General features: G+C 41.4%; 1 protein-coding gene across 19 annotated transcripts in view; it reads left to right on the top strand.

Annotated features, from left to right (window-relative positions):
• PHF21A (PHD finger protein 21A) overlaps positions 1-18,128 on the top strand; it is a 186,407-nt gene that overhangs the window by 154,381 nt on the left and 13,898 nt on the right. For 15 of the 19 annotated variants that reach the window (XM_024748940.1, XM_024748952.1, XM_024748951.1 and 12 more), the window contains 5 exons: positions 8,755-8,853; positions 11,654-11,705; positions 12,449-12,528; positions 12,998-13,058; positions 15,630-15,793. In XM_024748940.1, coding sequence (XP_024604708.1) covers positions 8,755-8,853; positions 11,654-11,705; positions 12,449-12,528; positions 12,998-13,058; positions 15,630-15,793 — 456 coding nt within the window. Of the gene's footprint in view, positions 1-8,754; positions 8,854-11,653; positions 11,706-12,448; positions 12,529-12,997; positions 13,059-15,532; positions 15,556-15,629; positions 15,794-18,128 lie in introns of all 19 variants that reach the window. The other 4 variants (XM_024748957.1, XM_024748958.1, XM_024748960.1 and 1 more) reach the window with 1 other exon arrangement.

Below are 18,128 nucleotides of genomic sequence, written 5' to 3' on the forward strand. Positions count from 1 at the left end.
AGCACGTGGGATCTTCCCAGGCCAAGGCTCGAACCCGTGTCCCCTACATTGGCAGGCAGATTCTTAACCAATGCGCCACCAGGGAAGTCCCGGATCTTGTTTCCTTAATCCATTCTGCCACTCTCTGTTGTTTAATTGGTGAGTTTAATCCAGTTACATTTAAAGTGATTACTGATAGGCAAGGATTTATGCCATTTTGCTCTTTGTTTTCTACATGTCTTATGTCTTTTTTGGACCCCAGTTCCTCCAATACTGCCATCTTTTGTGTGGTGTTTTTTGTTTTTTTTTACACCAGTGTATGTACTTTTTTGATGCTCTCCTCATTTCCTTTTCTGTATATTTTAGTTATTTTCTTAATGGTTACCATGGGGACTATAGATAACATTCATAAATTTTTAACAATGTAATTTAATTTGATCCCAGCTTAGCTTCAGTAGTATACAAAATCTCTGCTCCTATACAGCTCTGGCCTGCCCCCTTTTATGTTGTTACGGTCTCACATTGCATCTTTATATATTGTGTGGCCACTAATACATATTTATAATTTTTTCATTCATTTCTCTTTTAAGTCATATAGGAAGCAAAAAGAAAAGTTACAAATCAGAGATACAGTAATACTGGATTTTATATTAACCTATGTAGTTACCTTTATTGGAGTTTTTTTTTTTTTTTTATTGGAGTTTTTTTTTTCTTGTTTGGCTTCAAGTTACTGTCTAGGGTCTTTTTATTTAACCTGAAGAACTCTAAAGGGAGTCCTTTTAGGACAGGTCTACTTGCAGTGGACTCCCTTTGCTTTTTGCAGGAAATGGAGTTCTCGGTTAATAGTCCTTTTTCTGTCAAAACCTTAATTGTGTATTTATTTATTTTGGCTGTGCTGCACAGCATGCAGGATCTTAGTTCCCTGACCAGGGATGGAACCTGTGCCCCCTGCGGTGGAAGTGTGGAGTCTTAACCACTGGACCGGCAGGGAAGCCCCCTCAGCACTTTAAATGTGTCATCCCACTGCCTTCTGGTCTCTGGTTCTGATGAGAAATTGACTGTTAATCTTACTGAGGACCCTTACATGTGATGCATCATTTTGCTTTTGCTGCTTTCAAGATTCTCTCTTTGGCTTTTGACAGTGTGATTATACTGTGTTTCAGTACGAGTCTCTTTGAGTTTATCCTACTTGGAGGTCACTGAGCTTCTTGGATGTGTACAGGCATACCTTGGAGATATTGTGGATTCAGTTCCACACCACCACAATAAAGCAGATAAAGGTAGTCACATGAATTTTCTGGTTTCTCAGTGCATATCCAAGTTATGTTTACACTATACTGTAGTCTACTGAGTGTGCAATAGCATTATGTCAAAAAAACAATGTATATACCTTAATTTAAAAATACTTTATTGCTAAAAAATGCTCACCATCATCTGAGCCTTTATCACATTATAATCTTGTTGCAGTGAGATCACTGATCACAGATCACCATAACAAGTATGATAATAATGAAAATGTTTGACATACTGTGAGAAGTACCAAAACTTGACACAGAGACAGGGTTGCCACGTACTTTCAGTTTGTAAAAAATGCAGTATCTGCGAAGTACAATAAAGTGAAGTGCGATAAATAAATAAAGTGAGGTATGCCTGTAGGTTCATGTATTTCATCAAATTTGGGAAGTTTACAGCTGTTACTTCTTCAAATATTTCTGCTTCTTTCTGTCTCTCCTTTCCCCCTGGGAGTCTATAATGCTTGACAATGTCTCACAGGTTTCTTAGGCTCTGTACTTTTTCTACATTCTTTTTTCTGTCTGCTCCTTAGACTGGAAATTTCAGTTATCCTATCTTCAGGTTCACTGTTTCTTTCTTTTTCCTGAACCCCTTAATGAATTTATCATTTCAGCTATTATATTTTTCAGCTCCAGATTTCTATTTGGTTCTTTTAAATAATTTCTATGTCTTTATTAACATTTTCTTTTTGGTGAGACATTGTTCTTCTGGATTTTTTTTTTTTTTTTTTTTAAACGGGCTCAAGTCAGGATCACAGCCTCCATGGAAAAGTTACAAAGCCCTTCAGCTACAAGCGACCCCCACCCCCCAAACTTCATCTGCTCTGTGTCCCCAGCAGGTCTGGGCAGCTCTGGTGCCCGAGGTCACCTGGGAGAGCTGCAGAGAGGAGCCAGCACCCCATCGGAAAAACTGTACCGACGGTACGCGGGCCTCTCACTGTTGTAGCCTCTCCTGTTGCGGAGCACAGGCTCCGGACGCGCAGGCTCAGCGGCCATGGCTCACGGGCCCAGCCGCTCCGTGGCATGTGGGATCTTCCCAGACCAGGGCACAAACCTGTGTCCCCTGCATCGGCAGGTGGACTCTCAACCACTGCGCCACCAGGGAAGCCCTCTTCTGGAATTTTTTTAGTTCTTTGTTCCTGGTTTCTTTTAGCTCTTTGAGCATATTTAAGGCAGTTGACTGCTACCCCAGTTCTCCTCCTACCCCAGGGTTTACTGCTGTTAGTTGTTGAGAGCTGCAGTTGTTTGTTTAGTGCCTTTTCCAAACTATTTTTGCAAATACTATTTCTTGTCATGTGTGGTTATTGAAATTTCTGTTCTATTAGATTTACTTAAATAACTGGAGCCAAAAAGAAGAAAAAGGTAATAATAAGTAAACTAAAACAAAAACAGAAAACCCTTTCTTGGTCTTTGCAGATTGGCTCTGAGCAGGGGGTATTCCTTCAATGCTAAGCCAGGCCACCTGTAACTGTCTTAGACTTCACCTCTTTCTTGGACAGAGCTCAAAGATCAGCCAGAGGTACAAGCTTAGGGTTCTCTCAGCTCTTTTCTGAGTATGCATCTAGCCCTGGGAATGCTCAGTGCACTTGGGGTTCCCCAGTACACGTGATAGCCCTTCAAAGCCCTTACTCCTCCAAGGATCTTCCTCCTCAGCCTCCTTCTTCCTAGACCTTTGGGTCTGTCTGCTGCATACTCCACCTCCCATCCTTTGCACCAGGTAACTACAGGTAACATATGTCTTTAGATGCTTTCATCAGATGGCACCTGGAAAGCCGCTCCAGCCTTGGGTGGGCAAACAAGGGTCAGCCTGCACCAGTCCTTAGGGGATTACCGGACTGGTCAGAATACACAGCCACAAGTTGAAAACGAGGTTCAGCAAACCACACCAGGAACACAGATTACCATCTCCACAGCCTCTGTTGAACTAAGGGATGGATTTGTTGGTAGGTAAGGAAAACTGCTTTCTTAATAAAATTTAGCAGCCTCTTTCTTCAGTAAGTGGCCCCCTCTGGTTATTCTTAGTTTTTTATTAGATTCCAGAGTTTTAAAAAGTTGATTCTGTCAGTTTCTGCCAGCTTAATGTTTGCTTTAGTGAAAGGACTGATTCTAAAACTCCCTGTTTTCTGTGATGTCAAACCCTTAAAACAACAAAAATTTATTATCTCACACAGTTTTTGAGATCAGGAATCAGGTTGCATCTTAGCTCAGTGGTCCTGGCTCAAGGTCCCTCACAAATTTGCATTCAAACTAGTTGGTCAGGACTGCAGTCATTTCAAGGCTCAACTGGGGCTGGATAATTCACTTCCAAACTCAGTCACATGGTTGTCAGCAGTCCTCACTTCTCCCTAGCTGTTGGAGGAGGTTCAGTTCCTCACCTCATAGGCCCCTCCATAGTGCTGTTCACAGCATGGCAGCTGGCTTCCCCTGGAGCGGAAAGTCCATGAGAGAAAGACACCTCCCCACTCCCCATTGTTTCGATTGCTTTATCTCTTTTTTTTTTTATTTTTTAAGGAGTTCTGCTTTATTTTTAATACATTTTTTGTTTTTTTTAATTTATTTTATTTTTGGCTGTGTTGGGTCTTTGTTGCTGCATGCAGGCTTTCTCTAGTTTTGGCGAGCGTGGGCTACTCTTTGTTGCAGTGCACGGGCTTCTCATTGCGGTGGCTTCTCTTGTTGTGGAGCACGGGCTCTAGGAACTCGAGCTTCAGAAGTTGTGGCACGCGGACTCTGTAGTTGTGGCTCGCAGGCTCTAGAGCACAGGTTCAGTAGTTGCGGCGCACAAGCTTAGTTGCTCTGCGGCACGTGGGATCTTCCTGGACCAGGGCTTGAACCTGTGACCCCTGCATTGGCAGGCGGATTCTTAACCAATGCGCCACCAGCAATTGCTTTATCTTTATTTTCTTGGGTGCTTTTGGTATTCTTTATCCAACCTTGAGATAATTGTACTCTTCTGCGTGAGAGAAAATTTGAACCCTGGATAATTCTTTTAGTGAAGAGGAATTGGTTTGATCTTCCCTGGAGGCATCACCACTGCCTGCTTATTCAGCCCTAGAGATGGAAGCAAGAGACCCCCAGGGACATCACACAGCCTTGGAATGGAGCAGCAAACCCTTATAGTTGACCTTCTCTTCTCCCTCCCCTGTCAGACTCCTGTTCTTCCAATTCACGGAGCTATGAAATAAGCTTCCTGGATACCCAGGACCTTAAAAATGTCACTATAAACTACTTTCCCATTGTGTTCCTTTGTAGGTGTGTTTGGTGGTTTGTTTTATGGGGGAAATGTGTCCTTTTTGGTTAATAAAAAAAGCGTGTGTGAGAGAGAGAGGAAAGCAAGTGATTCTTCTGGTAGGTCATACTCCCCACTCAGAAGATCAACGTCTCTTTACAGCATACCTGCTCTACGGTGAGGCCCTGTGCTGGGCACAAAGGGGTGCAAAAGTGTGTAGAACAATCCTGCTCTCAAGTAGCTTATATAGTCTGGAGGTGGAAATAAGATAGGACCCTGATGAGAAAAAAAAAAATACAAGGTAGCATTTATGCCCCAGGACAGTGGTTGCCACAGTATTGATAAGACAGATACTTAACACTTTCCTAAAGTAATAATATGAGAAGCAGAAGGAAAATATGGACATGGCCAAGAAATAAAGTGAAAAAAATAAAGTGATTATGTTAGTTTTTCAGATCTAGTAAAATATTTCACAACATAATGATTTCTGAGAATTTTGATATCCTGTTTGTAGAACCAGTCTTTCATTTGGCTCCTACTCATCAATAATCAGACAGTTTCACTCATTTATTTAATTACTTGTTGCCATACAAAAAGACCATTTGCATCTGCATTGTGTTTTTTTTTTAATAGATCTTTATTGGAGTATAATTGCTTCACAATACCGTGTTAGTTTCTGTTGTACAACAAAGTGAGTCAGCCATATGCATACACATGTCCCCATATCCCCTCCCTCTTGAGCCTCCCTCCCATCCTCCCTATCCCACCCCCGCTAGGTCATCGCAAAGCACCAAGCCGATCTCCCTGTGCTATGCTGCTGCTTCCCACCAGCCAACTGTTTTACATTCGGTGGTGTATACATGTCGATGCTACTCTCACTTCACCCCAGCTTTGCTGTCCCACCCCATGTCATCAGGTCCATTCTCTGTGTCTGCCTCTTTATTTTTGCCTTGCAACTAGGTTCATCAGTACCTTTTTTTTTTTTTTTAGATTCCATATATATGTGTTAAATATGGTGTTTGTTTTTCTCTTTCTGACTTACTTCACTCTGTATTACAGACTCTAGGTCCATCCACCTCACTATAGATAAGTCAATTTTGTTTCTTTTTATGGCTGAGTAATATTCCATTGTATATATGTGCCACATCTTCTTTATCTGTTCATCTGTTGATGGACATTTAGGTTGCTTCTGTGTCCTGGCTATTGTAAATAGTGCTGCAGTGAACATTGTGGTGAATGTTTCTTTTTGAATTATGGTTTCCCAGTAGTGGGATTGCTGGGTCATATGGTAGTTCTATTTTTAGTTTTTAAGGAACCTCCATACTGTTTTCTATAGTGGTTGTATCAATTTTCATTCCTACCAACAGTGTAGGAGGATTCCCTTTTCACCACACCCTTTCCAGCATTTATTGTTTCTAGCTTTTTTGATAATGGCCATTCTGACAGCGTGAGGTGATACCTCATTGTAGTTTTGATTTGCATTCCTCTAATAATTAGTGATGTTGAGCATCATCGTTTTTTAACTGGATTGTTTGTTTTTTTGACATTGAGCTCCATGAGCTGTTTGTATATTTTGGAGATTAATCCTTTGTCTGTTATTCCATTTGAAAATATTTTCTCCCATTTTGAGAGTTGTGTTTTTGTCTTGTTTATGGTTTCCTTTGCTGTGCAAAAGCTTTTAAGTCCCATTTGTTTATTTTTGTTTTTATTTCTGTTACTCTAGGAGGTGAGTCAAAAAAGATCTCGCTGTGGTTTATGTCAAAGAGTGTTCTTCCTATGTTTTCCTCTAAAAGTTTTATAGTGTCTGGTCTTACATTTAAGTCTTTAATCCATTTGGAGTTTATTTTTGTGTATGGTGTTAGGTAGTGTTCTAATTTCATTCTTTTACATGTAGCTGTCCAGTTTTCCCAACACCACTTATTGAAGAGGCTGTCTTTTCTCCATTGTACGTTCTTGCCTCCTTTGTCGTAAATTAGGTGCCCATATGTGCATGGGCTTATCTCTGGGCATTCTATCCTGTACCATTGATCTATATTTCTGTTTTTGTGCCAGTACCATACTGTCTTGATTACTGTAGCTTTGTGGTATAGTTTGAAGTCGGGGCACCTGATTCCTTCAGCTCCATTTTTCTGTCTCAAGATTGCTTTGACTATTCGGGGTCTTTTGTGTTTCCATATGAATTCTAAGATTTTTTTGTTTTAATTCTGTGAAGAATGCCTTTGGTAGTTTGATAGGGATTGCATTGAATCTGTAGATTGCTTTGGGTAGTAGAGACATTTTCACAATATTGATTCTTCCAATCCAAGAACATGGTATATTTCTCCACCTATTTGTGTCATCTTTGATTTGTTTCATCAGTGTTTTATAGTTTTGCGAATACAAGTCTTTCACCTCCTTAGGCAGGTTTATTCCTAGGTATTTTATTCTTTTTGTTGCAGTGGTAAATGGGAGTGTTTCCTTAATTTCTCTTTCAGATTTTTCATTGTTGGTGTATAGGAATGCCAGAGATTTCTGTGCATTAATTTTGTATCCTGCAACCTTACCAAATTCATTGATTAGTTCTTGGCATCTTTAGGATTCTCTATGTATAGTATCATGTCATCTGCAAACAGTGACAGTTTTACTTCTTCTTTTCCAATTTGTATTCCTTTTGTTTCTTTTTCTTCTCTGATTGCTGTGGCTTGGACTTACAAAACTATGTTGAATAAGAGTGATGAGAGTGATCAGACATCCTTGTCTCGTTCCTGACCTTAGTGGAAATGCATTCACTTTTTCACCATTGAGTCTGATGCTTGCTGTGGGTTTGTTGTATATGGCCTTTATTATGTTGAGGTAGCTTCCCTCTATGCCCATTTTCTGGAGAGTTTTTTTTATCATAAATGGGTGTTGAATTTTGTCAGAAGCTTTTTCTGCATCTGTTGAGATGATCATATGGTTTTTATTCCTTAATTTGTTAATGTGGTGTATCACATTGATTGATTTGCGTATATTGAAGAATCCTTGCATCCCTGGGATAAATTCCACTTGATCATGGTGTATGATCCTTCTAGTGTGCTGTTGGATTCTGTTTGCTAGTATTGTGTTCAGGATTTTTGCATCTATGTTCATCAGTGATATTGGTCTGTAATTTTCTTTTTTTGTGATATCTTTTTCTGGTTTTGTTATCAGGGTGATGGTGACTTCGTAGAATGAATTCGGGAGTGTTTCTCCCTCTGCAGTTTTTTGGAAGAGTTTGAGAAGGATGGGTGTTAGCTCTTCTCTTAATGTTTCATAGAAATCACCTGTGAAGCCGTCTGGTCCTGGATTTTGTTTGTTGGAAGATTTTTAATTATGGTTTCAATTTCATTACTTGTGATTGATTTGTTTATATTTTCTAATTCTTCCTGGTTCGGTCTTGGAAAATTGTATCTTTCCAGGACTTTGTCCATTTCTTCATGGTTGTCCATTTTATTGGCATATAGTTGTTTGTAGTAGTCTCTTATAATCCTTTTCTGCATGGTTTTTAATTTTGAAAATGTAAATTAGGTTTATGTTTATAGTTTTATATCCACTGTTCTAATATCATTTCAGTATTTACAGAGGGTTTCATGAAATGAATTAGCCATTGGGTCAAGATAAGAATAGTAATGCAAACCCAGTCTGCTAGTTTGCTAGCTGCCGTTTGTGTCTGAAGATGGTAATGCTACTGGTGTTTCTTTTGTTTGAATGGACGCATCTGGAAGATGAGCTTGGCCGTAATCAGGATGGCAGCCTTTTACAAGATGGCCTTTCCTTGGCAACTGCATCTCTCCTCTAACGGATGATATAGGCAGGTTTTAAATATCCCAAGTAAGGATAGTTCTGCAACCTCTCTTAGATTGTGATTAGAATTGTTCTGAAATAGAAAAGTGTGTATCTAAGATTTTTTTGGACATCATTCAGATCCTAAGCATGCTATGAACTAGAGCTTGACCCATATGTAACAAGAATGGACTTACTTCTGGGAAACTACCCCTGCCTCCTAAAGTACATTGAAATAGACTGTTGTGTTTATAGATTCATAGCTATTCTAGTCATGTAATTTAATCATTTCAACTGGGGCCTTCCATTTTACTTTTTCCCCCTTCTACAATGAAGTCCGTATTATCTCCTTTATTAATATGTTTCCAATTTGAGTATGTTCTTTTCTTTCTTGTTGGCAACAGTCAAACTATGTTTTCTTTTATTCTTTTAATAAAAAAGTGAATTCTGAAGTTTCATTTAATTTTCTTCTTCTAGACAATTAAATCCCACACAGAAACAGATGAGAAACAAACGGAGAGCCGCACCGTCACTCCACCTACTGCACCCAAACCAAAACGGGAGGAGAACCCTCAGGTAGGCCCAGCCCTCCAAGGCATGGCTCAGTCTATGTGATGCGACTTATTCACATGCATCATGAGGGACACTTGCTCTCTGAATCACTTGATATCCTTGTCTTGTGCTTTCTCACTATTCAGTAATGTTATTGCCAAATGCAGTATCCCACTGCATTCCTAGTGATCGTTATGTTTCGTTTGTCTCAGCCAACATCTAAAGGATGTCCAGTTCACTCAGTTAAGGTCTGTGTTATCGATTACAATTGTTACACGTGCATTTTTGTTATTACTATTGTATTGCATTAGATCCCCAAATCCCAGATGTATCAGTAGCTCATAAGTAGTTCATTGAAGCATAAAAGTAGGGATGAAAATACTAGCATCTGTACTTCAACTTAGGATAGAATTATAAACTTAAATAGCAAACAAAACTGTGGTACAAATATAGAATGTGAATTTGTATGTCCTTAGGCAAGAGATGTTTTAGTTTGATACTTTTGTACAAGCAGCTATAAAAGAAAAATGTGGACAGGTAATATGATGATGAATATATGATAGTTGGATTTTATTAGACCAGCAATCCATTTCCTTCGATCCTCAGTGCATTCTTTTTAATGAAACCATGTCAAATAGTGGCATAAAGCCATCAAAGCTTCATGTCATTTTTTTGAAGCAGTGATTTATTAAGCCAGTTCAGGTTTTTCTTAAAGCAAGTACAAATTATAATACTTTCTGATATGAAATGAATTAATTTTTAATTTGTCTTTAAAGAAGAGACCAAAACTTGAACCTAAAAGAAGTCCTAGTCATGCATATTGCTGAGAAACTTATAAAATAATCTGCAGAATTAATGAGAAGTATTAGGCTTGGAGAGGGGAAAACAGCAATTAGCAAAATTTCCTTATCAAAAGAAACTAAAAGAGGACTTCCCTGGTGGCACAATGGTTAAGAATCCTCCTGCCAATGCAGGGGACACGGGTTCAAGCCCTGGTCCAGGAAGATCCCACATGCCGTGGAGCAACTAAGCCTGTGTGCCACAGCGACTGAGCCTGTGCTCTAGAGCCCACGAGCCACAACTGCTGAGCCCACGTGCCACAACTACTGAAGCCCGCTCACCTAGAGCCCGTCCTCCTCAACAAGAGAAGCCACCGCAATGAGAAGCCCGTGCACCGCAGTAAAGAGTAGCCCCCACTCGCCACAACTAGAGAAAGCCCGCACGCAGCAACGAAGACCCAATGCAGCCAAAAATAAATAAATAAATTTATTTAAAAAAACCAAGAAACTAAAGGATATCTTATGTCAATGGCACAGTGTGGGCAAGCAAGTAGCATCATGTGGAATAACACATACTTCTAATTGGACAGAATCACTGCCATAAAGGGAATAAATTAGTTATTGGCATATGTGTGGTACATAGATAAGGCAAAAGTTCTTGACAGCTTTTTATTCTATTTATCACTTAAAATCTGTTCTACAGAAGAGATTTTTTTCCATTTAATAATTCTTTTATGAGCTTGATCTAGACTGGCAAAGATGAGTTGGGTGTGAGTGGCCAAGAAGGATGCTGTTACTTGATTAAAAGAAGGTGCATCTGAGTGTCAGTTCACACACTGCTTTACTAACAGAGAACAGTTGGTAGACGGCCTTCTAATCTTAAGTTTTGAAGGAATAGTGAAAATTAGGAATGTAGTTAATTGGCAGCCACAAAATGTATGCAACGTAGAAAACGGGCAGCACGTCCAAGACGCTTTTCGTTACTGAAGTACTCTGGCTGTCGGGAGGATAGGTGCCCACCCTAGTTTCTGAAATAAGAAATAAAATTAAAACATTTCTTCAGGACTCTGTGGATACCAGTAAAGGACATGTCTGTGTTCTCAAGTGGCTTGTTCAAGGTTATCTTTATAAAACACTCAGTACCTCGAATAGCTTGAACCTATCACTTCAGGCCAGAATACCATGATATTTAAAGTTGAGGGTAAAATGTCAGGATTTTCAAAGACCAAATTGTGGTATGAATAATTCTGCAGGCTTATGTCTCCTGACAGCTAATGATGTTCCTTATTCATCACTGAGAGAAATGGATGATACGTTATGTGGCATATTTAACAGCTGCATGCGGTGGTACAGCAGAAAATAAAGGCGTACTTTCCAGACCACATGCAACCAAAGAGCAAAATAGTAATCAATCTGTTGCTCTCTCCATTTTTAAGCATCTAACGTTCCAGCTTTGGAGTACAGTGTTCTGATCAGTCTGGCTTCTGATGGAGCCCTGAGAGTGGTGGTCAGAGAGAAAGCACTCTATAATTTGTAGGTCCACGGTTGATTGAAAAATCGTAGTCTTAAGCAGAACCACCTGCTGTCATTCCTCAAACTCACTTAGCTTTGAGTTATTGTCCAATCAGTGGTAGCAAAAATATAAGAACCCCTGACCTGGTATGACAAATGAAGTACTTAGAATTTGGAGCTGCTTGTATGGGAGGCTGTTTGTAACCCTCTGTGTGTTTCTTCAGGGTGAAGTCCTCTTCCCTCCTTGTGAATTTTTCTGGAAAAAACTTAGGTCATTCAAGATACTGATTTCCGCCCTTGAGAGAGTGGAAGATATAGGCCCCAGTCCTTCTCTTTTGATCCCTGTAAGATCAGAAAGCTTCCAGAGCGGCTCCATAGCTGCTAAGAGTGGAGGGTGCCCACTCCTTGTTCACCTGAACCCAGCTTCCTTTCAGCCACCAGCTGGCTCTCCCCAGGAGTCTAACTAGGAATATGCAGCTGACTTTGCGAGAACCCACACTGAAGTATATTCTTCTTTTGTTTCTCTGGCACAGAAACTTGCCTTCATGGTGTCTCTAGGGTTGGTAACACATGACCATCTAGAAGGTAAGAGAAGATATTCATGGCGCTACCTTGCTTCTGGCCCAGGGCTTTGTTCTTGAAAATGTTGTTTGATTTATTGTTAGAATTGAAAATTGGAACACAAGCAGAGTATGATTCAACCAGTATGGACTCTTTTCTTGGAGTAAACTTACCTTCCTTATATCTAATGTTCAGCCCCTCCCCTTCCTGTCATTATTTATCCACACTGCTGTCCTGGGCAAGCTCCCTAGTTGCCTGCATTAAGGTGACTCCGTTCACTTAGAGAAACTTTTGGCAGCATAAAGTAGCAAATGCCCCTCTGGCAAGTCTTTGTATTTTTCAGTCACTCTAGATTATTGGAATCTTAAGAATAGTTGCAAAGCTATACCTGTTCTAGTGATTTAATTCAAGAATGGTGAACTATGATTACTCAATCTAGGTCTGTGGATAAAGTTCATCCACACCTATAATTACAGTGATCTAAAAGTAAATCAGGACACTTTTACAAGTGTTGTCTACTGTTAAGCTCTCAATCACAGAGAGCCACACTGTAGGACAGCATGGCCTTGCTTTCCAAGAGGTGAGAGTGGATGGTCCTACGTATTTGCTCCCAGCAACGTGCTTCCCTTTGCTGAGGCTGCAGTGAAACCAAGAGACTTAGTCTCATTTCTAATTTGTCATGGGAAAACCAATAAGTAAACAATGAAGTTAAGTTTGGGGGGGTTCTCCATACCTTTCTTCTAATCCAGACCTTTTGCTTTCCCAAGAAATCCAAAGCAAGCGGCAAGAACGAAAAAGAAGAACGACAGCAAATCCAGTGTACAGTGGCGCGGTCTTTGAGCCAGAGGTATTCCTGGCCAGCACTTGGCCATTCCCTCACATTTCCAGTTTTATTTAGGGCTTGTTCAGCACCTCCCATCTGAAAAGCTGCTTACGAGCAGTACCCTGATTGTACTTGGCCAGCTTTGTAAAATGATGGATTTTTCTCTGGCTGAGAACATTATTTCATCTTTATTATTCGCTATTTCCCCCTTCGTTTTTTCCTGAAGTTTAAGTAGATACAAACCTACCTTAAAAATTTAACTCATCCTGTCATCTGAACAGAACTTTCTTCTGAAGCAGAGACGTACCTCTCTGGAATATTCTTTCAGAGCCAAGTACATATGATAAGTCCAGTTATCACTGAGACCTTTGGGTGACTAGCACTAACTAGTTGGCATGTTGACGGGCATGCTGTGCTTGGTCTTTGGCTTGTACCGGTATTAGTAGTAACCATGCTATTCAACCAGTCACCTTTCTTTCTTCAATCCCGAAAGCGTAAGAAGAGTGCAGTCACGTACCTGAACAGTACAATGCATCCTGGGACCCGGAAGAGAGGTGAGTACCTTTTTTGTATCTCTCCTTTGCTCTTGCTTTTGCTTTCTGTGTTGTGTTTCTTTCCCCTCCCTCCTCCCGTTGTCCTAGAGCCTAACTCCTGTATCCCTTGAATATAGTTTTGTTGTTGTTCTCTGAGAATGGGGGGAAAAGAGAGTGAGATCTCTTATTAGAGTTCTGTATACTGAATCAAAAGCTCCCCTTCCTGGGATTCTGGCAAAGCTGGCTGAGGGGAATGGCTTATTGCAGGATTTCTGCCCCAGGCCCCTCAGGCTGTTGATGAATAGCACAATGAACAGAACACCCTGTAAAAGGAAGCATTTTAGCATCATTGGGCACAACAGAGCACTGGTGTTGCCAAGGTGTTCTTAGTAGTGTCTAAGTTGTCCTGATGCCAGTGAGGACAGAGCACAACTCTTAAGCTTCTGTGAGCTGCAGACTTTGCAGGAAGGAGAGAGGTAGCCACACTGAGAATTTTGAATCTATGAGAAGAGAGCACCTGCAACTAAAGAAGAAAACATCACTGTCGAAACAGGCTTCCCAAAGCAGAAATTCCTAAAGAGCTCCATCCCCCAATTTCAGACCTTCCAGGGCGGGCATTCCACCTCACTCTCAGGTCAGCAGCTGCCTTCACCATGCAGGTCTAAATAGGTCTTAATAGCTCAGAGTTTGAGCTTATAAACAAGGCTCTGAAATGGTTCTTTGATGTCAGTAATACATCCCAAGGTCCTTTTCTCCACGTGATAATGTGTCCTTGAATTACAGTTCCAGGCTAGAAAGGTTGCAGAGTGAGTGGAGTAGCATGCTAATTTTTCTGTATGCACAGCAATCTCAGAGCCGTTGGAAGCTTAGGAGGTCATCCCGACCCTCTGTCTGCCTTAGGGAGGGCTAGCACTGTACCGGTGGTACAGTGGTTACCGTCTCTTCCCCTCAGAGAGATAGCACACCCACGCTAGTGTTTCATCAGCCCCTCCTTCAAGAAGCCAAAACATATTTCGATGGTAATCCCTAAGTCATTGTTTCACATTGATTCCTGGGCCACAGTAACCAGTGTCATGGGTTATTTTTTGTTGTTTTATTTTGTTTGGAGTTGTTTTAGTGACCTCTGACACAGTTCTCAGAAAGGAGCCCCCCAGCCAGAAGCCACAGTTAATTGGCCTGCTAGTGGGCAGTATCTGCTGAGAGGATAGGGGTTAAATGAGCCAGAAAGACCGTGGCATCTCTTGCCAAGGTCAGAGGACGAAAGCCTGCATTCACAATGCCTAGGACGTGCCTTCTGTGGGTAAACAAAGAGCATTTATCTTCCACTTACCCTTCTAGCAGCACTAAATACCCTAGAAAAGGCAGACCGGTGCGATCTGTCTTTGTACTGCACGCAGTGCCGGTTTAACGCAGATAGGTAATGTTTGTGTAATGGCTGACAGAATCATGACTCTTGTGCATAATTCCAGTATAAATTATAACTGTTGGCAAAGTCATGATCCCACATAGCATCCACCAGTGCTCGTAGGCAGTTGTGTACCTCTCCGGCTCTTCTTTTGCCTATGGTGTGCTGGGCGTGCACTTTTGATCACTTACAGCTTAGAAGCTACGACCTTTGGCCCTTAGAAGACAAGGACCCTGACTTAGATATATCATAAGGCAAGAGTGGTTGACCTGGACTTCCCATACACATTGGGGCCCATTTGTAGATTCTCTGTAGCCATGAGGTTTGATTCAAAATGCTTCTGCTCAAATCAGCTCTTTCTGGTAGCTGTTGCTGATGACAGGGCTTTTCCTGAGACTTTGGAACACCCCAGTTCTAAGACATGTAGTTCACTGGAATGTTTGTGATGGAAAGCAGGGAGATGATTTTTGATCAACTGGGAAGGGTATCTGAGTCCAGACTTACTTAAATTCACTGTTAAGCCCAGAAGGTCTTTTTAGCTCTTAGGTTCCAGCTACTCCCAGAACATATGTCTTCCTAGCTCTGCCAGAAGGGGTAAGAATAGTTAACTTGAATTTTGCCTCCTCCCTTTGCCTTTCTCTACCCTCACAAGCCATGAAGTAACCAAAATGTGGGCAGGAGAGAAGAGGAAAAGCAGAGATCCTCAGCCAATCTGTTTGTGGGAACTGAGAATCATTAATATTATTATAAGAATAACGATTGCAGAAAAACCTTAGGAAACAATATGTAAAAGATATGGAAAAAGAAAATAAATTCTTCTCCCTGGCCTTGGCTCCTCTTGGGCTTTGATATCTTGTTCTCCCGTTAGAAATCTCAAATTGTGATAGTTGAGGAATGTCTCCATAATCTGCCCAAGGCGAAGACCTTTAACATAACCCAGTATCTCCTGTCATTCTCTGAGGCTCTCTTATCCTCCCTTCCACACTCATGCATTTGTTTCGAATGACATTTAAATCTTTGCTTCTTTTCCTCTCTCTGGGACTGTTGTATTAACCTTCTCTCTGCTACCTCACTTCCTTTTCCATGCTAGCCAATGAGGAACACTGGCCAAAGGTATGTAAGATCATTTTTCCCCCTTTCTTTCCCTCCCCCTTTTTTCCCTTTTGTTCCCTTTTCTCGGTCTGTAGGTCGTCCTCCAAAATACAATGCAGTGCTGGGGTTTGGAGCCCTAACCCCAACATCCCCCCCATCCAGTCATCCTGACTCCCCTGAAAATGAAAAGACAGAGACCACATTCACTTTCCCTGCACCTGTTCAGCCTGTGTCCCTGCCCAGCCCCACCTCCACAGACGTAAGTAACTTGGGAAAAGCTCACTCTCTTTCTCAGAGCTTAAATCGGGGAAACCGTTATCATATGTTGTCTCCTTACCAGTTGCATCTCCTTGACTAACCCTGGAACAGCAGTAATCCCTACAGGACACTGTGTGCCACGTAAGGCAGCTTTCTGCTGGGGTCCCAGGTCCTGCCATGTCCTTGAGAATCATATTAAATACCACATTAGGAGGCTCAGTCAGGGTTTTCAAAGTCTGGAATTTATCTGTGGTGAAGGAGTTCTCAGGAAGGGGGATGGGGTGGGGAAGTCAGGTCGTATAATTGAGAGGTGTGCAGGTGTCTGTCGTCAGTTTTGGGGGGTGGGGATAATGAACAAAGGTGTACATTCGCCTAGCAGTCCGTGTTTCCTGCTTCAAGTAAAATTCAAGACAACTTTTCCGAAAAGCAACTTTATTCATCAGAATTGGTCAGAAACAGGCTCCTGGAAAAAGCATCAGATGCTTAGTAGCCCTTCCCCCAGAGGCTGCAGGAGTGCAAACTAGTGCCCTCTTTTTAAATGAGTGCTTACAAAGCGGTGAATTCACTCAACAAACACTGAGCACTGCTCTGCTGAGCATGCGCTGTTGTTGAGACTGGGGACGGAACAGGGAACAGAACCAGCTCCTTGCGCTCAGGGAGCTGGTATTGCACGGCCAGAGGCAGGTGATAAGCAAATGAACATTTAAATGTCAGGTCATGATAAGTGCTGTGAAAAAAAACTTGACACAGAATCAGGGGCATAAGGAGTTACGGCAGGAGGTTGCTGTTTTATGAAGAGTGGTAAGAGACAGCCTCTCTGGTGGGAATGGAGTATCTGGGGCGGGGAAGAGCATTCCACGCAGAGGGAACAGCAGTGCAGAAGCCCTGCTCGTTGGAGCAAGTGTATATGGCGTAGAGAAGAAGGGCTTAGTGGGCAGGCAGGAGCAGTGGGAGAGGTGACCTCAGAGGGCAGGGCCCGTCTCGCAGGGCCTTGTAGCTTTTACTCTGAGTGAGATGGGAGATGCTCCAGGGTTTTAAGTAGAGGAGTGACGTTACTTTTCACTTTTTATTTTGAAAATTTCCAAACCTACAGAAAAGTTGCAACAACAACACAAGGAAGGAATATATACCCTCCTCCTAGATTCACCTATTGTTACAATTTCGCCACATATGCTACTTCCCACCACCACACACTTGTTTTGCTGATCTAGTTAAGAAGTTGAAGACATCATGAATCTTCACCCAAAATACTTCCGTGTATATCTCCTAAAAACAAAGACACTCTCTGACGTAGCCACAATACAGTTATCAGATTGAGGAAATTTAATATGACAAAACATTATTTTTATAGTATACAGCCCATCTTCAGATTTCTCCAATTATCTCAATAAATGCCTTAGTGGCACTTTGTTTTTCCTGCTCCAGGATCCAACCCAAGATCACTCTTGACATTAATTTTTATGGTGTTTTGTCTTTAGTCTCCTTACTCTGGAACAGTTTCTCAGCCTGTCTTTGTCCTTCGTGACACTGACATTTTTTAAAAGATAGGCCAGTTGCTGTATAGAGTGTCCCTCCATTTGGATGATCTGATTGTTTTCTCAAGAATAGATTCAGGGTATGCATTTTTGTAGGAGCACTAGATACCTGATGATGCACTGATTCTCAGTGCATCACAAGAGGCACATGTTGTCCATCTGTCCCATTGTTGGTGATATTAGCTTTCATCTCTTAAGATAGACTCAATCAAATACCTCTAATCCTAAAGATGCCTGTTTCCTTAGGTGAAGATAGTGTCGAGTCTATAAAAATATCCAGTTCCCCAGCAAACTTAGTGGTTTTAGCAGCCTTTGAAGGTTCTTGCCTGCATTTATTATTATTATTTTTAACATCTTTATCGGCGTATAATAGCTTTACAATGGCGTGTTAGTTTCTGCTGTTTAACAAAGTGAATCAGCTGTACTTATACATATATCCCCATATCCCCTCCCTCTTGCGTCTCCCTCCCACCCTCCCTATCCCACGCCTCTAGGTGGTCACAAAGCACTGAGCTGATCTCCCTGTGAGATGCAGCTGCTTCCCACGATACTTAGGTTGCTTCCATGTCCTTGCTATTGTAAACAGTGCTGCAGTGAACATTGTGGTACATGACTCTTTTTGAATTACGGTTTTCTCAGGGTGTATGCCCAGTAGTGGGATTGCGGGGTCGTATGGTAGTTCTCTTTTTAGTTTTTTTTAAAAGAAGATGTTGGGGGTAGGAGTTTATTAATTAATTAATATTTATTTTTGCTGTGTTGCGTCTTCATTTCTGTGCGAGGGCTTTCTCTAGTTGTGGCAAG

This window comes from Neophocaena asiaeorientalis, unplaced genomic scaffold (genome assembly GCF_003031525.2).
Source record: "Neophocaena asiaeorientalis asiaeorientalis breed wild unplaced genomic scaffold, Neophocaena_asiaeorientalis_V1.1 scaffold43, whole genome shotgun sequence".
In the NCBI taxonomy this organism is placed as follows: Eukaryota; Metazoa; Chordata; class Mammalia; order Artiodactyla; family Phocoenidae; genus Neophocaena; species Neophocaena asiaeorientalis.